The sequence below is a fragment of the Phascolarctos cinereus genome, unplaced genomic scaffold, assembly GCF_003287225.1.
Source record: "Phascolarctos cinereus isolate Bilbo 61053 unplaced genomic scaffold, phaCin_HiC Scaffold_3;HRSCAF=262, whole genome shotgun sequence".
Classification (NCBI taxonomy): Eukaryota; Metazoa; Chordata; class Mammalia; order Diprotodontia; family Phascolarctidae; genus Phascolarctos; species Phascolarctos cinereus.
The window spans coordinates 15,872,802-15,899,475 of record NW_027555736.1 but is presented as its reverse complement, the minus strand read 5'-3'; the positions used below and the strand labels follow the sequence as shown (position 1 = coordinate 15,899,475).

The 26,674-nt window shown below is 37.4% G+C and overlaps 1 protein-coding gene across 2 annotated transcripts in view; it reads left to right on the top strand.

The window, feature by feature from the left end:
- Window positions 1-26,674, top strand: part of PCDH15 (protocadherin related 15) — a 1,495,046-nt gene that overhangs the window by 1,065,565 nt on the left and 402,807 nt on the right. For both annotated transcript variants that reach the window (XM_020978669.2, XM_078150714.1), the window contains 3 exons: window positions 233-367; window positions 1,629-1,778; window positions 23,383-23,576. In XM_020978669.2, the coding sequence (XP_020834328.1) occupies window positions 233-367; window positions 1,629-1,778; window positions 23,383-23,576 (479 nt within the window). The remainder of the gene's footprint in view (window positions 1-232; window positions 368-1,628; window positions 1,779-23,382; window positions 23,577-26,674) is intronic.

Sequence of the window (26,674 nt, the reverse complement as noted above, 5' to 3'; positions counted from 1 at the left end):
CATTAATCACACAAATGAGTGTTTTCCATGTTGTACTGTCCCCTCAAAAGGATCAGATTTTTGGAGTAATTTTGCTTCATCTATGAGCTACTGAGGTGAAAAATCCACTTATTGTTTAGTGTAATAAGTTATGTAAGCTCTTTGTCTATTTCATTTCATAAACTCTGAGATTGTTTCTAAGTAATGAACAAATGGTTCAACAAACTCTTAATGAATACTTTTTTTTTTAAAGACAAAAGACCCTGAGGTCCATCTCTTTCTGAATGATTACACCTCGGTCTTCACTGTGACTCCTTCTGGTATAACACGCTACCTCACCTTGCTTCAACCCGTGGACAGGGAAGAACAGCAGTACTACACCTTCTTGGTAAGCCTGCTGCCACCTCTGTAAAGAGAATTCTGATGTCACTGAATCAGGGCATTTTTCAAAAGTGAAAAGGTCAGTGCATTGTGGGTGGAAATGAGGGAGTAATTTTCATGGAGTAGCTCAAAAAAATGTATCAATAAGGAATGCCTTATTCAACTTCCATCTCTTTATGACTATAAAGCCATGAGGTTGCATTCATAATTGCAGACATCTGGAGTTTGCATGTATTAAGTTTATCTTAATAATATCCTAATTTAGAGAGGTAAAGTGTTGTAGTTGTCAGGAGGTCAGCCTTGGAGTCAGGAAGACTTAGATTTAAGTGTTGCTTTAGACAAATGCTGTCTGTGTGACCATGAGCAAGTAGCTTCACCTTTAGGCTCTGATTAACCCTCTGATTCAATTATATGGGGTTAGTAGATTTACATCAGTGGAGGATATTCCCATACCTGGCCTGAAATTCCCCCAAATTATGAAATCATAGGTATGACTGTCCATTCTTAAGAGACAGAGAGAGAGGGGAATGAAGGAGATAAGAAAAGAGGAGGAGGAGGAGAGAGAGAGGAGAGAGAGAGAGAGAGAGAGAGAGAGAGAGAGAGAGAGAGAGAGAGAGAGAGAGAGAGAGAGAGAGAGAGAGAGAGAAAGGTTTCAGGGAGGGAGAGACTGGGAAAGGGTGAGGGTAACAGTGAAAGAGGTAGGGAGAGAGAGATACATTTATATAACCCTTTGCAGTTTTCAAAGTGCTTTACCTACTTCATTTCATTTGATCCTCACAATGACACATTTTGTTAACCATCATTAGCTATTATTCAGTCTTGATCAATAGACAACTTTCTATTTGAATGAGTGAAATTATTCTAAAATGAGTCAGAAGGTTATCCATATATCAAATTTGTAAAGATTGGTAATGCTTATAAATTATATATCATTTTATCCCCATATAATTTGAATATGTTTATCTGCCCAATTCCAAGTGTGTACATTGAAAATTAACATTCATTCTAACTGCATGTGGTCCTAGGCAGAAAAGTGATGAGGTTGACCTGCCTCTAGAGCTTTTCTAGGATCTCAGAGCACATTGCTTTTCACTATATAAAAGTATGTTTATGGGGAAAATAATTCCCTTTTTAATAGCAAGTGATTTCTTTTTTTCATTTGCATCATTAGGAAAAAAAATACATTGTATGAATGTGATCATTCAGTGACAATTCAAATTAGGACTTTGTCATTAAAGGTCTAGGATTCTTTTTCTTTTCCTTTATAGATAACTGCATTTGATGGTGTCCAAGAAAGCAGCCCCGTTACAGTAAACATCAAGGTGATTGATGCGAATGATAACACTCCAACCTTCCCTGCCATCTCCTATAATGTCTATGTTTACACAGACATGAGCCCGGGGGACAGCGTCATACAGGTAATGCCACATGGAAAGTCACATCTTCCTTTGTAAGTGACATTGATGTGGAGCTTTTGGTGTTCTGAAAGAAGTCCATGCACATATTTTCACTCAAACCTCACAACAATCCTGTAATTAGAAGCTACAAGAGTTATTATGGTCCTCATCTTTCAGATGGAGAAACTGAGGCTCAGAGGAATTAAGTGACTGGTCTGTGATCATAGAGCTACTCGCAGAGACAGAATATGAAACCAGAGCTTCCTTTATTAGAGTGCAGTACTCTATGTACTTTACACTACTTTTTATAGTTTCATAGTTACCAAGCTACATTCAGTTTCCTCATCTGTAAAATAAGGATTTGAGACAGTAGGGTCTGAGTTACCATCCAACTTTTAATGTCTATATGTGACACTCAAATGGACATTTTATTCAATTTTTTTAAAATGGAAACATTTTTAACACTAAAAAGAAGAGACATGAAAAAAATCTAGAGGCACAATTTGATATCAGAATTCTCTCCACTAGATCACACTGCATGCCTTTTGATCTTTTCCCCCATTCATATATATTCCCAATACCAAAGAGTAAAATCTCAGTGTCATTTTAATTCAATCTGACTTCATTTCATGTTGAAACAGAGGAGCAAGCGACTAGAATGAAGGATTAGAATAATTTGTCCTTTCTCTGCCTTCTACACTCTCTGTGTGGAAAAAAAAAATGGAGTCCTAAGTGTTCCCTCAATACAAGCCAAAATGACACAAGATCTGTCAGAGAAGGGCCAACAGGAATATCATAAACATAGTAGGTTAAGTGGGAAACAATAATAACAATAATAAGTAGTAAAAATATATATACATGCATTTGATCACATGTAAAAAGTATCTTCTATCCAGTTAAAATAAATAAGTAAATAAACAAGCAAATAAAGCAATGAATGAATAAAAAAGCAAACATAACTAATGATCTAAAATCACATTTCTATCTATACAATGCCTGAAACAAAACTGTGCCATTCAGAAGCTATGTGACTTGGAGTGAGTGACTTCAGTTCTTTGGATATTAGTTCCCTTAACTGTAAAATAATACACTGGGACTAAATATCCTCTCAAGTCCCTTCCAGATGTACATCTTCTTTCCTGATTTCTATTAGTTTTTTCACCTTCTTAATTATCCAATTTTTAAGGAGTTGAATTCATAAACTACCTTCCTAGCATCATACATTTTAGAAACTGGAGGGAACCTAGTGGTCATTGAGTCCAACCCCTGACTTTTTACATATGAGAAAACTGAGACAAATACAGGGGATGTAACTTACTTAAGGTCATACAGGGAGTGAGATTATTTCTAAGTCTTTGGAGAGTAGTTAGGACATAAAAGAGAAATACACAATAAATTCCATCAGATTTTCTACTGCATTTGCCTTTGCTAAGCTAATAACCCCTTCTCTGAACTCTTCTCTTGGCTTTTGTAGCATTATATATTTTCCTGCTTTTTCTGACTCTCTGGCTGCTCCTTCTCTGTTCTGTGTTGGCTCTTCTTCATATCCCAGCTCTCCTCTCAGACTCCTTTCTTCTATTTCTCGGCTTCTCTCTATGGTAATCTCACTTTCTCTCATGGCGTCTGCTCTCGCAAATTTATGATGAAACAGTCACAGGCCAGTAAGGTCTTAGATCTTGAGTTATTAGGAACCTGAGGGGTTGTCTAGCCTAACCACCTTATTTTATATGCAACACTCTGCTATAATAATTAGCTTACTTTGAGCAAGATAATGTTTCCATCCCTCTCTGAGTCATTGTGGTGCTGTGGATAGAACACAAAATCTGTAGTCAGGAAGACCTGAGTCAAATATGGTCTCAGACACTTACTAGCTGTGTGACTTTGGGCAAATAATTTAACAACTATCTGCCTCAGTTTTCCCATATGTAAATTAGGATAATAATAGCACCTATCTCCTTTTATCCTTCTGAGGATTAGGTAAGATAATAATTGTAAAGTGCTTAGCATAGTGCTTGGCACATAGTAAGTGTATATCAATGTTCACTATTATTATTAGTTAGAAAATTTCCTAACATTTAGGCAGAGATTAGGCTCTCTGCCTAATTTTCCATCTGTAACCATCTCTAGTCAACCTTTGGCATGGGTAGTCAAAGTAAATTTCATTAATTGGTAATATTTAAATAACAAAACAATACATTGTATTGTTTCTGGATAGGCAGGAATTGGGAGAAGAAGATGAGAAAGATGCTGAGCTTTCAGTGGGACTTTCTGCAGCCCAGGTTTTATAATCTTAGCTGCCTGCAGAGCTAGATGACCTTCCTTGATATCTCCTTCTCCTTCCACAGCTGAGTCCTACTTTTTCTTTGACAGTGTCCCAGAATGCACACCTACTCCAATCTCTTGAATTCATCCTTTTTCAACTCACTTGATAACTTATAGATGATCTCTAGGGAATTTTCAACTTTCCTTAGCTTCTTTAAACATGACATTTATGCAGTGTTGCTAATTTAAAGGACTTTTCCACACTCAATCTAAGGCCTATGAGGTTAAATGGAAATCTGATTACTACTTAAATGGAATAGATTTGAGCAAATAACCAACCTAGATTTGCATATGGAAGAAGAAACTGAGTCCTAGAGAAGTTAACTGACTGGCCTAACAACAGTTGGTTCTCAGCAATAAGTCCCAGAATCCAGATTTGAACTTGTGTGCTGTGACTCCAAGTTCAGAGCTTGCTTGATTTCACCACTCTGTTGAACTTTGAAGAAGACCTGATTTCAACATGCGATTCTCTGCGCAAGTTCATTCACCTTTCTGAGCCCAACTTCTGAAATGAGAATTTGGGGTTGAAAGACCTTTGAGGTTCCTTCCCTCTCTGAAAGTCAATGATTCTAACTGCCAAATCTATACTTCCACCCTTTGACCTTTCTAGTAACCTTCATACCCACGGCAACTTGCTGTCCATTTCCTACTGGATGTTCCAGCATCATCACCTCCCATTTCTCTTGTCCAAACCACTTGTCTAAACCTAAATGTCTAAACCACTGAGACGTAATTATAGGGTGAAGAAACTGCTGACTTTGGATCTAGGTTTAATGACCATCTTTGAGACTTGTAAGCTATGTGACCAAAGCTTGTTGCTTCCCTATGGTAGCTGGACTACACAACTTGTGTGTACCTTTTAGCTTGATGGTAATCTGATTATACACACTCTGACAAAATGGTTAGATAGTGAACATAAAATAAGCCTTTCCCCTTTATGATGACAAATACTGAATCATAAAGTTGCTAACAATCTAAGCTGTAGAGAAAGGTAAGATTAAAAATACATTGACCTTTAGTTTCTATTTATGATAGCCCAAGGAAAGTAGACTTGTCTTTTTGACTATAGTACATGATTTCGAGAGCGATATTCTAGCTAGCTTCCTTCATGAACAATGTTTAAGTTTACTATGTTGCTACTTAATTAGGCCTAGCTATCATTTTTATGTACAATTTCAGTTTGTGAATAAAAGTGTATTCATAAGTAAACAAAGCATCAAGGGACTAGAAAGGCTAATCCTTAGAACAATGGAGATCCCTCTAGTGTAGTTCTATAGCTCGGACTATATTTGCTCAGGAACTGAAAGGCTTCCTGAGTGTTTGGAATAGGTTATTTCCACCTGTATTTTGTTTATAACACAAATTAGCATTTCCTTATATAAATGTATATTTAATGTATGCTTTCCATAGAAAAGTAAATTTAAAAATAATCACATGTATAAGTTCAACTTCAATATCTCTGGTCTTATTGTTTCAAAGAAAAGAGAGAAGAAAAAACATTTATTATTAATATTATATGTTTAGGTTTATGAAATGTTCATGACCTTTTAGAAGTTGCTAACAAAGATCATGGATATAATTTTAAGAAAATAATATGTCATCAGTAAATAATCTTTATAACATTAATTCATAAATAAGATAATACTGTTAATAATACTATTAATAATTTATAATGAATAATAATTCATGGTACAGTTTTATTCTTTAATAATAATGAATAATGATAGTTAGCAATTATATAGACTTAAAGATTTAGAAAGTACCTTTATAATTTTATTTGATCCTCCCAATAATTCTGTGGAATACGTGCAATTTTTGTCCTGTACTTTGCAGGTGAAGAAACTGAGAGAAATGAAGGTTTCAGTGAATTGCCCAGGATCACAAAGCTAATAAGCATCTGAGGCAGGATTGAATTTAGGTCCTCCTGCCTAGAAGTCTAGCACTCAATGCATTATATTACTTAGCTACCTTTAATATGCAAAGTTTTTATGTTTTTGTCCAATTAACATTCTTTTTTTAAATTTAAGTTGCAGATTTTTCTCCCTCCTCCCCCCACCTTTCCTAAAATGGTAACATATTTATTTTGATTATAGAATTTTCAGTCCTATAAAACATATTTCCATATTAGTCATGTTGTAAAAGAAGAAACAGACCAAAAGGGGAAAAAGAAAAAAATATGAAAAAATAAACCAAAAATAGTATGCTTCAATCTGCATTCAAACTCCATCAGTTCTTTCACTGTATGTGGATAACATTTTCCATTATGAATCTTTTGGAATTTTCTTGGATCATTGCATTGATGAGAAAAGTTAAGTCATTTGTAGTTGGTCATTGCACAGTGTTGCTGTGTACGATATTCTCCTGGTTCTGCTCATTTCACTTTGCATCAGTTCATGTAAATATTTCCAGGTTTTTCTGAAATCCACCTGCTCATCTTTTCTTATAGCACAATAGTATTCCATTACATTTAAATACATATTATATTCAAATACAACTTGTTCAGCTGTACCTCAATTGTTAGACATCCCCTCAATTTCCATTTTTTTGTCACCACAAAAAGAGCTGCTATATATTTTTTTGTACATGTAGGTCCTATTCTCTTTTTTATGGTCTCTTTGGGATACAAACCTAGTAGTGGTATTGCTAAATCAAAGGTATACACAATTTGATTGCCCTTTGGGTATAGAGCCAACTTGCTCTTCAGAATAGTAGAATCAGTTAACAACTCATTAGTGTAATATTATCCCAATTTTTCCACATCTTATCCAACACAGATCTTTTTCCTTTTCTATAATATTAGCAAATCTGCTTGGTGTGAGGTGCTCATTTGGAGTTGTTTTCATTTGAGATGCAAAGTTTTAAGATATTTTTTAAAATCAAGTTTAGATATTTTTTTAAAAAACATCACAAAGAAACAAAAAGTAATCTCAGTTATATTTGCAGCTTTATAACAATTAATGCTGCATTATATCCTGAATGCCCAGAAATCTAGGCTCTTCTATAGATGGAAGAGGAGAAATAAGAAGAGTAGAAGAAGAATGAAGATGTAGAGAAGTGGAAGAGGAAGAAGAAAGAGGAGAAGGAGGAAAGAAAGAATAAGCAGAAGAAGTGATGATGACTCCTTGCACAGTGTCCTCATCTATAAAGAGAAGTAGATTAAGTGATCTCTGAGATTGCTTTCCTTTACAGATCAATAACCCTAAGACCCAAGGAGGAAAAGGAGAGCATTCCAGGATATCATCTTACCAGCTACTAACCTGCCATTTCAGTTTGGAAGCCATTCCTGAAATGTCCCCATTGATTATAGCTTTATATTCAGAGTATTTGCACAGTAATACAAATATAAATAGTTTTCCTATAGGTTTTATATTTTGGGAGAAATGAGTCTAGTTTATAATCCCTGGGGAATGAATAAGCACTCTATGGAGGTGAATGAGGTGATGATACCACCTTCTAAGTCCTCCCTGAGTAGAGACATTGTGCTCCTTGTAGCAGGGAAAGAACACAAGATACAAACGTTCCTTTCCTTAGTCCCAGTTTCATTGGCTGATGATGACAAGGATATATGTGTATAAAAAGCCAAACCAAAAAAAAAAGTTGGAGATGCTGCTTTATTTAGTCCCTTCCCATTTCTCCTCATGGGCCATTCCAGTGACCCAGGACGTAGATTCTCTTTTGGGTCTTTGTAACCAAAAACTAACATATGGAATCAATTGTATACAGAAAAGATGGTCTAATCAGCTATCTTGGTCTATTAATTCTTATCTCAGGGGTACCATCTCAATTCCTCACATATCAGTACCATTATTAGATTATTTTTTAAATTTGTTTTTATTTTAAAAAGTCTTTTTAAAAAAAATTTTGAGTTCCAAATTCTCTTCCTCCCTCCTGATTCTCTTTTAAGAAGTCAAACAATATGATACCCATTGTACACGTGAAATCTTGTGAAACATTTTCGTATTAGCCAAGTTGCAAAAAAAAGGAAAATAAATAAAGAAAAAATGTTTCAAATTGCATTCAGAATTCATCAATTTTTTCTCAGGATATGGGTAGAATTTTTCATCAATGAGTCATCTGGAATTGTCTTGGATCATTGTATTGATCAGAGTAGCTAAGTTTTTCACAATTGATCATCATTACAATATTGTTGTTACTATGTACAATGTTTTCCTGGCTCTGCATCAGTGCATACAAGTATTCCCAGGGTTTTCTAAACCCCTCCTCCTCATCAGTGTCTTATTGCACAATGGTATTCCATTGCAGTCATATACCACAACTTGTTCAGCCATTCCCTAATCGATGGGCATCGTCTCAATTTCCAATTCTTTGCCGACACAGAAAAAAAAAAGCTGCTATAAATATTTTTTTTTAATATATTGACATACATCTTTTAATGGAGGAGTAGGAGAGAATTTCTTCAATGAAGTTCTTTCTATAGATATAAATAATTACATCAAAAGGTTTCCTAAATTCCAGAGTAGAATGAAATTGAGTGTTTATAGAAGCAAACCTTTATAAGAATCCTGATGGTAGTTTCTTAAACAACAGCATTCATCTATCAATCAATTAATTAACAAACATTTATTGTTTGTTTACTATAGGCTCAGCACTGTAATGGGAAGTTAAGGTCTAAAGATATGACAAAAAAAAATCTCTTCTCTCAAAAGAAGCTAATTAAATCTTCCATGACTTAAGACATAATCAATCATCCCAATATTCTTGAGAGAACAGCACGAATGTAATTTGAAATAGTTTTTCAGGGAGTACCAAGATATGAATCCTGCCTTTTACACTTACTTTTGAATCCAGGTGTGTTGAGCTTTTTGAATTTGTCTCCTCATGTATAAAGATGGGGATCATAATAGCACCTACATAATAAGTCATTGTGAGGATGAAATTATATAATGTGTATATATATATATATACATATATATACACACATATATATATGCACACATATACACACATACACACATGTACATACATATATAATGCATATTATACAATGCACGTGATATATAGGGTGTGAATATATGTCTATAGTACACACACACAAACATACACACACACACACACACACACATAGTTTTGTAACACACCTGTCTCTTGGTTCTCCTACCTATATGAGCATTCCTCTTAAGTCTTATTTGCTGACTCATCATCCATTAATTGTCACCTAATTTTACATATTCTCCAAATATATGTTAGTTCCCATTTTCATCTGTCTCTACAATCTTCCTAAAGGTGACCCAATAAATTTTCATGGGTTTAATTAGTTAATGCTAATTATGATAATAGCATAGTATTAATATTTTAACATAGCACTAAATTACATTGTTATAATATGGTAATACTTTATAATAATATATAATACTATAACAATATTATAATATATTACATATAATGTATATATATATATATATTATAGGGATAATAATTTATGCTTATCATGTAAAAGTCTATGATGTTCAGTCCTATTCTGTCTTCTGAGCTCCAGTCTCACATCACTAACTACATTTTTAATATTTTGAATTTATTGGTTTTTTTAATTTTATTAATTTATTCTGATTTATCAATAATCACATATGCTTTTGATTTTAAATTTTTTCTCCCCCTTCCTCCCCACCACCGTTCCCAAGATGGTGCACAATCTGATATAGGCTATATATTTACATTCCTATTAAACATATTTTCACATTAGTGAAGCTGTAAGTAAAAATTAAAACCAATAGGAGGAACCATCAGAAAGAGGAAACAAAACTCAACAGAAGAGAAAAAAAAGATAATGATTCAACTTTCACATTTATGATTACTATCTGTGTCTTTTTCTCCATCCTTTTCCCCCGTTTATGCTTTTCTTCCTCCTCTCTCCCTTCCCCCCTCCTCATAAGTACTTTGCCTTTGACCACCGCCTTGTTCAGTCTCTCCTCCCTTCTATTATCCCTCTCACTGCTTCTTCCCTCCCTTCCATCCCCCCTTCCTTTTTCCCCCTTTTCCCTCCTACTGCCCATAGGGCAAGTTAGATTTCCATACCTGATTATGTTATTCCCTTCTTGAGCCAAATCTGATGACAGCAAGGCTCAAATAATGCTCACCCTCCTCCCTTTTTTCCCTTTGCTGTAATAAGATTTTCTGTCTTTTCCTGTAATGTAATTAACCCTTGTCCGCCTCCTTATTTCTCAGTACGTTTTCTAAGATCAGACTATTCCTCTTACTTGGATCCATTTGACACACTTGATTAGATTTTTTTTTTATCATTACATCAAAGTCAACTAATATCCACCCCCTTTATGTATCCTCCTTTAACATGATATAATAACAATACAGTTCTCAAGAGTTGCAAGTGTCATCTTCCCTTGTAGGGATGTAAACAGTCCGCCCTTATTAACAACATTTTGTATCTTTCTGTCCCATTTGCCTTTTTATGTCTTTCTTGAATCTTGTACTTGAAGATCAAATTTTTGTTGAGCTCTGGTCTTTTTATGAGGAAGTTTGGGATTCCCCTATTTCATTCAATATCCATCTCCTCCCTTGAAAAATTATGCTCATTTTTGCAAGGTAGTTGATCCTTGGCTGCAACCCAAGCTCCTTTGATTTATGGAATATCATGTTCCAAGCCTTGTGGTCTTTTAATGTAGAAGCTGCAAGGTCCTGGGTAATCCTGACTGTGGTTCCGTGATATTTAAATTGTTTCTTTCTGGCTGCTTGAAGCACCTTCTCTTTCATCTGGCAATTTTGGAATTTTGCTATTATATTCCTTGGTATTGTCAATTTGGGATCTCTTTCAGGTGGTTAGCGGGGTATTCTTTCTATGGTTATTTTACCTTCTGGTTCTAGGACTTCTGGGCAGTTTTCATTTATGATTTCCTGAAATATACTGTGTAGGCTTTTTTTCATAATGATTTTCAGGTAGTCCAATGATTTTTTAATTGTCTCTCCTGGATTGATTTTCCAGTTCGGTTGTTTTACCGATAAGTTATTTTATGTTTTCATCCATTTTTTTTTTTTTTGTTTCTGTTTGACTGATTCTTGCTCTCTCTTAGAGTCCTTAGTTTCCATCTGTCCAATTCTAGTTTTTAACAGATTGTTTTCTTCTGTTAGTTTTTGTACTTCCTTCTTCAATTGGCCAATTGTATTTTTAAGGGATTTCTTTTCTTCAGTGTACTTTTTTTCCAGTTGGTCAATTGTGTTTTTTAGGGACTTGTTTTCTTCAGTGTACTTTTTTTCCAAGTGGCCAATTGTACTTTTTAAGGACTCTTCTACCTCTCTATTAGACTTTTAAAATCCTTCTTCAGCTCTTCTAAGTAGGCTTTTTGGGCTTCAGACTAGTTCATATTCCCTTTTGATGTTGCATATGTGGGTTTGTTGACAATGTTGTCCTCTTCCGAATTTCAGTCTTGATCTCCACCCTTCTCATAATGTGAATCTATGGTATGTTTCTTTTTACTTATGATTTCTTTATTCCCTGGCCTTTAAAGAGATTGAGCTCTTCTGCTGGGAAACAGAGGGAACTGACCCAAGATTCTTGTGTTGGGAGTGTTGGTCTTGGTCACTGGCTTTTTGTGTTGGGGCCTATTATGTTGGCACTTGGAGGCTGTAAGGCTTTCGCAGCTTACTTCATGCTAGAGTGGAACTTTTAGGCTATTCTAGGTTGCCTGCTTTTCCTTTCCTTTAGCTTTCTTCAGCTAGATGGGTGCTGCAGGGTATTTTTCTGCCTGGGGCCCCTGCAGTGTTGTCTCCCCTGTTTCTGCTAATGCATTGGGAGATTCCTTTGTGGTAGAGTGCCAAGCCACCTGGTGGTTTTCTGAGCTGGTTTCCACTGGTTCCCCCACCCTCACTGAGGCACTTGGAGGTCCTGCTCTACCATCTGGGCTTCAGGATCTCCTCCTGGTTGACAGTTGGAGGCTGTAAGGTTCTGACAGCTTACCTGGTGTTCAGTTGGAGTTAGGAAGGCTGGGACTTTAGGAAGACTTTAGGTTGTTTTCTTCAGCTCCTTTCAGATGAATGCTGCAGGGTGCTTATCCGCCTGGGGCCCTTTGTAGTGCTGCTTCCCTTATTTTTGCTGAGGCACTGGGAGACTGGTTTGCTGGGCTGCTGCACTGCTGTTCCCTGTCTTTCTCCTAGTTCAGCTGTTCCAGGGTTTTGTACTTTGTTTTCTCTGATGATATTTTCTGGGTTTTCAGATGTTGATAGGGGAGGGTGAGAGCAACTACCTTTTTACTCCACCATCTTGGCTACTGGAAGTGGAAGTGAGTTTGTTGTTCTACATGCTTTCCAAACTCATGATGTCCTGAAGAGAATTTATTGTCTCCCCACCCCCAAACCTTGCTCTTCTAAACTTCCCTAGTCCAGTTGTGAGCACCATTATCATTTAAATCATCACTCTCACTCATCCCACTGATATCCGCCTGGTAACCTGATACTTCCTTAACATCTATCTGATCTATATCTTTTCCCCTCTCTCTTCTCTCTACCTATTTCAGATCTCTGTTCCCTTTCATTTGCATTGTTTTGATAATTTTCTAATTGACCTCCCTGCCCTAAATATCTATTCATTTCAAGCCATTCTTTGCACAGCTCCAATCTCCCCATCCACACTTTTGGAAATAGTGATGGTCCAAAAGTACAGGTCTATCTGTATCATTTTCTTTCTCAATAAACTCTTATGATTCCCTGTTGCCTCTAGAAACAAATTAAAAACTGCTGATTTTCCCATTTAAAGTACTTTAGGATATAGCCCCAAGCTACCTTTTCAGTCATGTAAAATATTAGTTCTCTTCATATTCCCTATAATTTAGTTAAACTGGCCTTAATTTTCCTCATAGAGGCTCCATTTTTGTCTCCATTCCTTTGTACTGATGCTCCTCCATACCTGAAATGTGCTGTTTCCTCACTTTCACTTCTTATACTTTCTATATCACTTTAAGACTCAGCTCAAACTTGACCTTCTGCTGTAAAACTTACTTAATTACACCAGCTTCTATTCCCATTGCTTCCCCCCCCAATCACCTTGTATCTATTTTTTATATACCAATAAATATATTTGCTGTCTCCCCTGATAGAATGCAAGGTCTTTGGGGGCAGGCAATATATCACCTTTGTCTTATACCCCCAGTGATTTCCACTGTGCTTTGCGTAGAATACATATCTGTTGATTAATTATCTAGTTGGTTGATATTGTTTATGAAATTGTTATCATTCTCAGTATTACAGTGATCAGCTGTAGGTCTGGCAGAATCAGAACGTTTAAAGATGAGGGAGGGACACTAAGCTTACAGGCACTTTTTTCAGTGGCATGAATTTCACTTTCTCTGCTTAGGTTCTTTGCCTTCAGTCAGTGGGTCAACGTGGGGTTGGCTCACTACCCATAATTCCCAAACAGTAAGGTCCTATTGTCATACCTCTTTGATCCAAGTATTCTGGTAGTCCAGTCGAGAGGCAAGCTATGTTAACAGAACCACCTGTTCTGGACTTGGGATCTTTGATGAGATTTTTTTATTACAGACTCACGTAAAGTAGAACAATCCGACACTTGCCCTTTGCATGATACCATGAAGGAGTCCCGATGAACTAGCCAATAGTGGCTGGAGTATCTTGATGTGGCTCATCACCCCAGAATTACTCTTTTAGTAAGTCTTACCAGGGGGAGGGAGATTTCTCTTCTTTTAATAGGTCACCAAGCACCGTTAGTCCGAGAACCCTGTCTGTAAGGAACAAAGGTCCATAGTGATGAGTTCATGTATTACTTTAAAAAGCTAATTAAAAAAAAATTCAGTGGCCTAGAAAGTATTAAATATTTCAGGCCATAATTTTTAGATGTGGCACCAGAGTCGGTTTTTGGTAAAGGAATCATAGCAACATCTTTCATGGAGTAGGAGGAAAATTATAGATGTTGATAATCTCAACTGTAGTGCACAATGGCATTCATTTAAGATGTCGACAAATTATACGCAAAGTCAGAATTAGCCAGACCTTTGTACTAATGGAAAACGCGACAGTTCTCTGAATTTTTATTGATGGTCCATTACCCTTTCTGAAGAAAAAAGAACTTTAAAGGTAGCCATTGTCTAAGGAAAAATGGGAACATCGCTGATTAGTTAATGTAGGAGTGATTCTTCCACCTGCTTTACAAAGTCTTCTAGAGCTTAGCTTGTCTCCCAAGAACATAAATGCATGTCCTTCCTCTCTTGTCCTCTCCTGCCCTGTCCTCCTGTCCTAATTTCTTGCTTGCTTTGTCTTTTCTCTCTGTTTCTCTCTGTCCCTTCAAATATGCACACACATTTTTCTACATATATATATATATTTCTCTGTACCTATATATGTGTGTATGCACACTCATACACACACACATACATATATATTTAAACGTACACAGATATGTTTGTGTCCACATATTTGTGTAAACAAATATATAGATATCTTTGAGATTATGATCTTAATGGTTATTATAGCAAATGGAGAAATATTATATACTAAGAAATAGAAAGAAGACATAAACCAAGACTCAATTCAGACATAGAGGTCTTCATACTATTTATTGCCTTTTCCACATTTTACTCTCCAGCCAAACAGGTCTTCTTGGTTTACATAGGACATTTCTCCTATTTCGATGCCTCTGTACAAGCTGGCCTCCGTGCCTTGCAAAACCTCCATCCCAAACTCTGCCCCTTAGACAAGTATTGCTAAACTGAAATGTAAACAAGGGTCACTAGACCATGCAAGGTGCCTTACAGGTTGCATAATCACTTAAAATATTGACATGATCTATTTTCTACAGTATCTATTTTTTTTTTTTGCTAAATATTTCCAATTTTACTTTAATGTGGTTCTGGCCATACTCAGAGAAGCGTTACTGTCCTCAGTGTCATCACATGCTTAATACCTCTGTCACTGAATATCCTGGCGTCTTTGAAGGCTCGGTTCAGATGCCACTTCCTACAGGGACTTTTTCCCGATCTCCTCTCTGCCCCCATTACCTACACACCAATCATTAATGGGGATATTATGGCATGCTTAAGAGTTTTTCCCATCTTACATTGTTGTTGTTTGTTCAGTCATTTTTGTCGTGTCCGACTGTTCTTGGCAAAAATATGAGAATGGTTTGCCAGTTTCCTTTCCAGCTCATTTTATAGATGAGGAAACTGAGGAAAACAGGCTTAAGTGACTTGTCTAGAGTCATAGAGCTAGTAATTGTCTCAGTCTGGATTTGAACACAGTTCTTTGTGACTCTAGGTCTGTGCTCTATCCACTGCGACATCTAACTGCCCTTCCCTTTTCATATAATACTTTTTTCAGTAATAAGTTCTTAATCTATTGTACATCTATTGCACATTCATCCTCTTAGAAGAGTCACTTCCTTGACCTTCTGGACCTCAGGGGGTTTTTTGTTTTGTTTTGTTTTTTTCTTTTTTACCTGTAAAATGATGGGAGTAGGCTAGATGATGTTAGGGGCCAAGCCAAGAGTATTTGTGAAACTTAAGGGTTTTGGGACCATCTCTAAGAGATGTTGAGCCCCATGGAAGAAAGAGATGCAAAGGGTTTTCATACTGCTGAATATGTCTAGGATATGGATGACAACATTTCAAAGTGTTTCATTGATCTTCATCTTTCTATATGAATGTACACTATGATCCATTAGTCTTATGGGAAATGATCTCTACTTAGCAAAGTGGTTGCAAGCATATGTGGGCACAGAATGGCCTCTAGTTATTTTATTGGACAAATACTTATCAGGCACCTACTAGATAACTGTGATGTGTGCTAAGTGATGGGAATATGAAGATAAATAATGACACTGACAAATCCTTCAGGGACCAGGCCAGTTTAGTAGGGGGGTAAGTTTACTCAAACAGCCATAGTAGCAGTTCTTTTGAGTTAATTATGTGAAAAAAAGTTAAATAGAGTGCAATCAGAAGAAAGGAGCACTTGGAGCTATGGGCAGGCTTCCATGAAAGCTTGAAAGAGTAATTCGTGCTTACATCCCTTATCTCCATCTAGATAACCTGGGAGGAAGTCACTGAGGTATTATTGTCCCCAGTTTACAGATTAGGAAAATGCAGCTCAGAAAATCAAAGGCAGAAAGCTTAGGGTCACAAATCTAGTAAGTATCAGAGACAGGATTTGAATCCAGGCCTGCCTGACTTCAAATACAGCATTCTATGTATTGTACCACGAAAGGGTTCATTTACTGAAGAAGGGAGAGACTAGGAAGAAAGGGACCAGTTATGAAGCTATTATGATCCTCTAATCAAGAGTCAACAAGGGTCAGAATTTGAATGCTGGCAACCAATGGGAAATGGTATGAGAATTAAGACAGGACTGGGGAAATGTTTGTGGTGGAGGAGTTCAGAAGCATGGGAAAAGCCAAGCCTGAGCAGTGAGTCTCAGGAGTTCATGAAGATAACATCAGCATCCATCGGGGTAAGGAATCTAGAAAGAACAGCAGACGGGGGAAGGTTTAAGAGTTCAGCATGGAAGCTGAAAATGATTTCCAGCAGATACTTTAATGAATTATTTTGTAAAGTTAAATCATTCCTCAGGGCATCTAGGCGACACTCTATTCACTGTCACCGAGCTGCCGAAGCATTCTGTTAGGGGAGTTGATGACCTTGAGAAAATACTCCTCCTCCTCCTCCTCCTCCTCCTCCTCCTAATAATAATAATAATAATAATAATAATAATAATAAATAATAATAATAATAATAATAATAATAATAAAAGAATAATAATAATAATAATAAAAGAATAATAATAATAAAAGAATAAAAGAATAAGAATAAGGATAATAAAATAGTGCTTATATATTGCTTTAGGTTTTGGGGAGCAATATACATGTTTTCTCATGTGATCCTCACAACAATCCTGTGAGGTAGATTCTATTGTTATACCCATTTTGCAGATAAGGAAGCTGAGGAAGACAGAATTTAAGTGACTTGCCTAGGGTCACACACCTAGTAAGTTCCTGAGGTAGCATTTGCACTCAAGTCTCTCTGACTCCAAGTACAACACTCTGTCCACTAGGCCTCCATTTCCCTCATTCAATGTCTTCAAACCAAGGTTACATGAGCTCTTGTCAGCTGTGTTACAAATAGGGGTCCTGTTTACATTTGGGTTGTATTCAGTTGCCTCCAAGGTCTGTTCCGTCTCTGAAATTCTGTGAGTCATGAAATGCATTCCATCAAAATGATAAATACTCTTTTCCTCATTGAATACAGAAGTAGGACAAATATCTGTTGAGTATAGCTGTTTATTTCACCACCCTAGGTCTCTGTGGATTTTTCACAGGATCTTCAAGATTTCAGAACTCTCCCTTGCTTCCACCTAGCCTGGCCCAAATACCACTACGGAGTAGTCACGGTCTTACTCTTACCCTTCTCTCTTTCTCTCTCTCTCTCTCTCTCTCTCTCTCTCTCTCTCTCTCTCTCTTCTCTCCTCTCTCTCTCTCTCTCTTCTCTCTCTCTCTCTTTTATTTTTAGACAATTGGGGTTAAGTGACTTGCCCAGTGTCACACAGCTAGCAAGTGTCAAGTGTTTGGTTTGAGGTCAGATTAGTACTCAGGTCCTCCTGACTTCAGGGATGGTTCTGTATCCAATGTACCACCTAACTGCCCCCTCTTAGCCTTCTCTTAAGAACCATCCAGCTCTTTATACTTGGCCTAAAGTTTGGTGTCATTTTGGCTACCATGCTGTGTCAGAAGCCGTAGTGGCCTAACCTTACACACTGTTTCTATGCTTTGGGATCATTTACCAATTGCAGACTTCTAGCTAAACCTTTAGCTCTATTACTTTGAGCTCTTTGACAGCAAGGATCGTGTTTATTTATTTTTATTTTTGCCTTTCTTTGTCTTCCCAGCACTCACCACAAGGACAGGCACATAGTAGCAGCTTGATAATTGTTTTTGGACTGCCTTTTTGACTGACTCTTGCATCATCCAGATGCTTCACACAGCAAGTGCAGGGAGTCTCTGTCCTGAGCCTCAGTCCATGTACTCGTTCCAAAGCTGAAAGGCACAGAGGCAGGAACACGGATCACCACGCTTTCCTTTTCCCCTCCTGATTCCCCAGTCAAGAAAGAAGGGTCCTCTGATGTCATTACAATGAGCTATTGCTAAATACTTGAGCTAAATGATTGCTCTTCTCTGGTCAATGGGAGAGATCTGTCCCTTCATCCAGTTAGCTCTGCCCCTTTTAGCTAGCTCTTACCCTGGCTTCCCTTGCTGACTAACCTTGTTTCTGAATAAATCAGTTTATTGGATTGGAGAAATCTTATTTAATTCTTAAATCATGATATGACTATTACTCAATTATATGACTTGATGATGAGTAAGATGGAATGATAGAAGCTTTTAATATGAAAAGAACTTTGTGAAACAGCCCGACAGAGGTGGCTGTTAAAGTATTAACAATACAGGGGCAGCTAGGTGGCACAGTGCCCTGGAATCAGGAGGACCTGAGTTCAAATCTGACCCCAGATATATAACGCTTACTAGCTGTGTGACCCTGGGCAAGTCACTTAACCCCATTGCCTAACCAAAAAAAATGAAATAAAATAAAATAAAAGTAATAACAATACAATTCCCCAATTACCTGATGACTCCAAAATCAGCCAGAATTATGAAGGGCTAAAAGCCAGCCAAGAATCCTGGGGACTTCCAAATGAATGGATTAACCCTACTAACAACCCACTTCTCCCTCTCTTTACCTCTCCTTTCTTTTTATGTGATTCACCCTTTGAACTCTGCAGGCATTGATTAAGCACCTGCTATGTGCCAGACACTGTGCTAAATGCAGAGGATTGAAAGTAATGAATAAGTCTCTGCCCTGAAGCTTATAATGGGAGGACACTAGGTACAAACATGAACATAAATATATACAAAACATGAACCTCATTTTGGAGTGGGAGACCACTAGGTCCTGAGTGGAGGCTCAGGCAGGTGGCACTTGGAAGAAAACAGGTGTTCTACTCATAAGAAATGAGGTGACAGGGCATGCCTGCAAGGGGAACTGTCTGAGCAAAATAAAAACAAAAACGGTCTAGAAATAGAAAGTTTAGCAAGCAGGCCCAATTTGTGGCTAATGTAGACTTCTTCTTGTAAGATAGTGGTGCCTTCTCTCGTCCTGGCTGTCTGTCCTCCTTCTTTTCCAACCCCTATATTTACCAGGAGGAGGAGTAGGGACACGGAAAAGGAAATAGACAGACATAGAAAGTAGGTTTCATGCCTCTAAAGAAATTCTGAATTCAGCCTGTGTTAGGTGAGGAAGGCTTCCCACGGTCTTTACTTCATGTAAGCAATGATTCTGATGATCCTTATAACTCATAAACACACACACACACCCCACCCTCACAAAGTTCTTTTCATATTAAAAGCTTCTATTATTCCATCTTACTCATCAGCAAGTCATATAATTGAGTAATAGTCATATCATGATTTAAGAATTAAATAAGATTTCTCCAATCCAATAAACTTTTATTAATTGCTTGCTAGATATCAGGCAAGAAGCAGCCTAAATCTTCAAGTCAGGAAGGCCTGGGCTCACATCCTTCCTCTGATAGCTTTGTGACCCTGGGCAAGTCACTTAAACTGTCCCAGAACACTCTCTACTATGACAATTCCCAGATGTACCAATCCATACTGAGAGAGGGAGGGAGTTCTTTATTGGGAGATACCTATATTCTACTCCCCTCACAAAAACAAACAAGTCATTGTTCTAAGCTCTGGGATACAAAGACTGGAAGGAAGTAGGAAATGGAATGTCCAGTTACAGCATGGAAGTCAGTTAGGTAGGAACAGACAATGCACAAAGGGGTAAATCTGGGACGCTCAGCTGGAGCCTGTCTGGGAAGGACTTTAAATATCAAGGTCCTACACATAAATGGATCTCAGGGACATTAAAGTCTATGGGGTCTTCTTTGTGTGTGTGTGTGTGTGTGTGTGTGTGTGTGTGTGTGTGTGTGTGTGTGGCAATGGAGTGTTTTGGCAATCTGGTCAAGGCTCTAGACCCCTTCTCAGAATAATATTTTTAAATGTATACAATAAAATATAGAAGATTGCAAAGGAACTCAAATGGCAATTATCATTGTTTTTAAAAAAGCCAAGTTTGTAGACACCAAGTTAAGAATATCTTTCCTAGTCTAAAACTTTCATTTTACAGTCAGAAGACTGAGAGAAAGAAAATTCAAACGACTTGGCTAAGGTCACACGAGTACCAAGCAGCCCAAACAAATTTCAAGCTTCTCCTCTTTCAACTCTAAATCTCATGCTCTCTCCACTGCAGTGTTTTGCAGTATTTTGTGTGTAGATGTATGAATTTGTATGTGTTTATGCTATTTTAGGTTTCTGTTTTTTCTCTGTTTTTCATTCGTTCATTCACAGAATATTTTCATTCTTAGTTGTGTCTTTTGCCTTTAAAAAAATAATTGGCCTAGACTTTTTACTTCGTTGACACAGGAGATTGGCTGATGGGAAATTCTCATCATACATATATCAATCACTACTGTATTACTTAAAGACTTTCAGAAATGCCCAGGGTACCATGGACTTCTGGGAATTGTCCATAGGTGCTCAGCTAGTTTATCTGTGACAGGATTTTGGACCAAGTCCTCCTGATTCTAACTGCTGTTCCTCTCTGTGTCTTTTTTTAATTTTTTGTTTTTTAATGATGCTTGTCAAACACACGCCTGCCTTGAATTCAATTATCCTTTTGCTCCTCCGGCCCACAAAATAGTTATTAAAAAAAAATTAAGCCAGACTAGTCCTAACACCTATGTCTTCCACATCCTTCTTGACACCTCTTCTTATCATGATATGTTGGCATTGACTACAAAATTTCATTAACCAATTTAAATCCCAGGAAGAATGTTAAAACCTAATCCATTTAGAACTAAATTTTAATTAAGATTCCTGAGACATTGTGCTAAGTACTTTGCTAAAGTTAAAATAGATTCTATAGGCTGTATTACCTGCATCCACTCTTTTCCCTATTTCACCCTCCCATAAAGGAGAATAAGTTTCCCTGGCATGAATGGTTCCCTCATTCAAAAATCCATCATTCCTTTTGACTGTCTCTGTGAACAGCTTCTGCCTCTTCCTTTGGCACCAGGGCTGTCAATCTTGTCCTACTCCCATGATCCTTTTATGTGATACTTTTCCATCCAACAACCACAGCTATCTACCCCCAAACACACCTCAGCTTCTCTGTGCTCACTTTCATTCTGAAATCCCATTCTCTGTCTTTAGGAAATTACGTATGTCAATGCTACCTTATTTTTATATGTGAATCATAATCAAAATTTAAATGGGAAACCAGGTGATATAGTCATTTATGTTCATAATATGAACACAAAAATGGGTCCATGTAAAGTATTTGAAGTTTGAACCTTAAAAGGTAACTTACAATGGAATTCCCAAGTACAAAATTTTGAGGATATTATTATTTTTAAATGGGAATAATTTCAACTGAAAGTAGGGAAACATTTTCAATAAACTCATCATTGCAGTGAGTGATGGCAAATTAGTACTGGAAGGAACATGTTTGTGTGTGTGTGTGTGTGTGTGTGTGTGTGTGTGTGTGTGTGTTTGCATGTTTGCAGGCATATACACACTTGTACACTCTTTCCTGGTTTAAATTAATTTAACACAAACTAATCAGGGTTAGGCACACCCTTTTCTTACAAACTACAATTGTTCTTTACTTTGTTCTGAGTGACCTTGCATCAAATTTCATATAACTTTTGTTGTCTGCCTGTAAGAAACAAAAAAGCTCAAATTTCACAATTACGTACCTACCACAAACCAAGAAATTTGGCATAGAACATAGAGTGCTGGAAGTAGAGAAGGGCTGAGGCTTGATTCTTGGGTCTGACAATTGTTTGCTGTTTACTTTTTGGCAAGACCCTCTTGGGACTCTTTCCTTATCTTTTTTATTTTGGGGGGGGCTAGGCAATGGGGTTAAATGACTTGCCCAGTGTCACACAGCTAGTAAGTGTTATGTGTCTGAGGCTAGATTTGAACTCAGGTCCTCCTGAATCCAGAGCTGGTGCTCTATCCACTATGCCATCTAGCTGCTCCACCCCCTATTCCTTTTCTTCAAAAAAGACATAGGAATGTCTCTAGTCCCTGCACCACAATTTGTTATGAGTTTCAGTGAAGACAATGTATGCAAAGAATGTTGCAGATTTTAAAAATCATATAAATGTTGATTGGTATTATGATTTTATAACATCCCTCAGTCTTTCTTCCCTTAGCAAATCCACTTTCAGTAGCTGACAAATGAGCATTAGTGAACTCAAATCAGACCCCTCTCTGATAACTGAAAACAGTTGCCCACTTCGGAAGCTTAGCCATTTGATAGAGATCACCATATTACCAATGCAGGAAGAGCTTTACGTAGTCATATTAAGCACAAATGAAAATTATATGTCAGGGAGAATTGGGAGGAAGAGCTCCTAAGTCCTCCAAATATCACTTTTGTTGGCCAGCTGAAGTAAATCAATCCAGTTAAAGATTCATTCCCAAGTCTTACAGAGTTCCAGTAAAATTCAAATATTTCTGGGCAAAGCAATTCATAAGGATAGATAATTCATTTTTAGTGCAAATGAATTCTATCACACTTTTTTTCTAATAATGAAGATTCTGGGGAAGGAGATACTGAGAGGCCTTTAAAAAACATCTTACAGGAGAGCTAGAAAAACTAGGGGAATTGAGGAATGAAAAGGAAAAAAAATTATAATTTTTCATAGAGCTGGTCTTTGTGTGTGTATTGGGGGAGGGTAGCTGGAAAGACAAGAGAGAGGAAATGACAAAATAAGTTTCTATAAATTCTATTGCTACACGCTCCTAGATCAGGTATTAGGTACTAAGTTTTAGTTCACTTGGACCATTTTTTTTCATTTTATATGAAGGCGGTGAAGGTCAGAGAGATTAAATGATTTGCTGAGGGTCACATAGCTACTAGCAGACACATGGTAATAGAAATAAAATCAGGTCTCAGATCAGCCAACTCCAAATCTCTTACCCTTTCCTTGGAATCACACTATGAGGTTCCTTCTTTTGTACCTTTTGATTCACCGGAAAGGTAAACCTCAAGAAGTAAGAAGTTCTTTCTTCTTTTTGTGCCCCTGAAAGAAAATGAACATTTTTCTAATTGTGATTCACTATTACCAGAGGACAAAACTTTCCCCTCATCTTTGATTGATTTTTTTCTCTGAAAATTCCCTAGATGGGTGGGGGATGAGGAGAGGATGGGGATGACAATTTGGTGACAGGTTGATTCCTGAAGGATTTATGTATGATTTTCAATTCCAGCTCACTGCAGTAGATGCAGATGAAGGGTCAAATGGGGAGATCTCATACCAGATCCTCGTTGGGGATCAGGGCGACTTCGTCATCAATAAGACCACGGGTCTGGTTACCATCGCACCAGGAGTAGAATTGACAGTGGGGCGGACCTATGCCCTCACGGTGCAAGCAGCTGACAATGCCCCACCTGCAGAGAGAAGGTAATTTATATTATAATACACATACACAGAGTCTCTTCTTCCAGATCTATATTTAGCCTCATAATTAAATTGAGCCGCAGTGTGATTTTTTTTTTCTCCTAAAAATCTAAATTAGATCAGGAAGGCCCAGTAACTGGATTCCTGGGAACTGCCTGTACCACTCTTTAATTTGCTTAAAAAAATCAGCAATGAGAGCAATTATTAAGCCACAAAAGAAGTAGAAGTTCAATTAACTCCATCAAGTTTATATGTTCAGTTGGATAGAGGACTCTGTAATGGATGGGAGTTCAGAGGCATGTGTCCACATTATTACTGAAGAGGAAGACAGACTTCTCCTACACATCAGAGCTCCAAGAGCACAGACTATATTCTCATTTTTAGAAGCTAATGCATTTCTTGTTTATTTGATTGTCAAGGAGTCACAGAGGTTGAAAATATTAATAGACCAAAAAAAAAAAGATTTAAACACATTAATGAATGATGGTCATATGAGGTTAACATGGAGAAATTTACCTGCACATATATTGGTTTATATAAAATAAATTCAAAGTGATTATTTTCGTGAGGAAAGCACTGGAATTTGGGAACATCAGAAAAGCCTTCATGGGAGGGATGATGCATGAGTTAAGACTTGAAGGTGATAAGGAATTATATTACAAGAGGTAGAAGTTAGGAAAGAGTGAAGTTTAGGCACAGGAGCCAGCCAAGGCAAATGCCTAGAGACCAGGCACACAGTGTTGTGTATAAGGAGCAGCAGAAAGGCCTAGACAATGGAATGAAGAGGTATAACTTAAAACAAGGCTAAGAAGGGAGATAGGACATGTCTTCAATGGCCTGGCACAAAATCCTAGATTTTGGAAGACCCAGTCTATGTTTCAACAGGACTTATTGTATTGAATCTTTTATGAAAGAATCCATTCGCTTAGTCTTATGAAGGTATTGAGCTAAGACAAGCAGGAAAACAGGGGTTTTTTTGTTTTGTTTCTGTTTTTATTTTTTTCTTAACAGTGCTTATACATTCTGGGAATACAAATATAATCAACTGGGGAGCAGAGCCATGGGTTCCACGGCCTCTGATTAGAGATAGCAGTGTGCAACACAGTTATTTCTGCCCATTTGCCACAAGCTGTAGTGCTTTGGGACTTCTCTGGAACTCTCCAACATTCCCTGCACCCCTTCCGTTGCCTCTAACCCTCCCTTGCTTTTCCACTTCTTTTTGTGAGTTGTCTTCCTATTAGATTATAAGCTTCTCCGGGGCAGGGACTTGTCTTTGGTTTTAATTATATTTGTATCCCTAGTGTTGAGCACAGTATCTGGTATAAAGTCGATGCTTTATAAATATTTATTGACTGACTGACAATAAGAAAGAGAGTCCCAGGCTCCAGGGAATTAACATTCTAATTGAAAAACTAGGATGAGGAGGTGAATAACCTTGTAGTAACATAGGGTCAGATTCATGAAAATTTAAATCAGACTTGGGAGGAGAGTGAGTTAAGGATGGCTTGGGCCTATGTTTACACGGAGGCCTCTAGAGAAACTCAACTACCTGAGAAGGTGCCAGAAGGCAGAGAGATGTCCCAGGATGAGACAGCCACAGGGCCCAAGGCTGGTTCAGTTTGAAAAGGCTGCTGAAACATGCATACCAGAGCATCAGAAGCAAATTTAGGAGGGAAAAGTTTACTTTGACACTCTAGATGGTTGTTCCCTTATAAAATTATGGCATGAAAATCCTGCTCATTAGAAGTGTGACAAAATTTGATATGAATGTGTGAAAAGCCAACCTTCTGTTATTCATGCCCATATCTGTTACCCCTTAGAACACATTTCTCCCTGGAAACTTTAATACAGGTTAATTCTGGTAACTGATGCTTTGCTGGACTTGAACATGATGTTTTAATTGAAAATCAATAAATTATTTTCTACCATCAGATATGAAGTGTGGATATCACAAAAACCTACAAAGTTCAGCATAATAACTCTCTCCCCCTTCCCTGGGCAAGCCAAGAGGAATTTGTGTTTGGATTTTACATGTCATTCTATAGTTTAAAGCCCACAGAGATGTCACCTGAAAGGTTTCTACTTTAGAAGTAAAATAGGGAGGGAGTATTTTAGGTTTGGGATTGAGAAAATCTTTCATGTTGTGCCTGTGAGGATTCAGCACTAATCATGATATCAGTGTTTCAAATGGACCCCAGAGAAAGACAGGGTGGAAATACCAGGGGAGGGAATAGTTCAGTGAGCTTTATAAAATTTGACCTCAAGGGCTCTGTAGAGTTTTCCAAGTCACTAAGTTAAGCATGTCAGGTAACTCCTCTGTTCCTCAGTCTCCCTGTGCATAAACAGTGTCATTGTCTTCTAAGGAATATTGTAGATCTTAATGATTTAAAGACTTAAATACTTTGACCTCACAAGTTGGAATGTAGCACTTACACTATCTGGCTCTGGAATTCATTTAAAGATACTCAGAAGTCATTCCTGCCAGGACAGAGTTAATTTCTTTCATTATTAAGTGGATAGTTAGCCTAGATTGCTTGTTTGTTTAGAATGCCAAAGGGTTGTAGATGTTTAAAATAGAAATAGGTTAGTTAAAATGAAACTCAAATGATATTCATTAATGATGGAGCCATATTAATCCAGCATGGAAAAATTAGGACTGCTTGGAAGGCCATGTGTTATAAGTGGACAGTCACTGAAAGTACTTTTCTTCAGGTGGTAGAATTAAAATCTCCATCTAAATTGGGACCTCAAAAACAATAACAAATGAACATCTATCAGAAAAGAGAAAGATAAGAAATACCTGCAAGATAAGCATCAGAAGAAAACAAAACAGAACAATAATAACATCAACCAAAGAAGGTACCCTATTGGCATGAAGTTCCTCTTGTCATCCACACACATGCCTCAGTGGTTGCCTGGTACCCTAGGGTCAGTGAATGCATATAATCATTACTATAGTAATAGAAGTTTGAGGCATTCCACTGGTGGGACAGTCAATAATCAACTGTTTTCACTGGCCTCTCTTTGTGGAATTTCTTCTCATCAGTGATCCATCCAGCATCTTCTACAGTCCTACAGAGAAAGGTTCCAGAACTAAATCA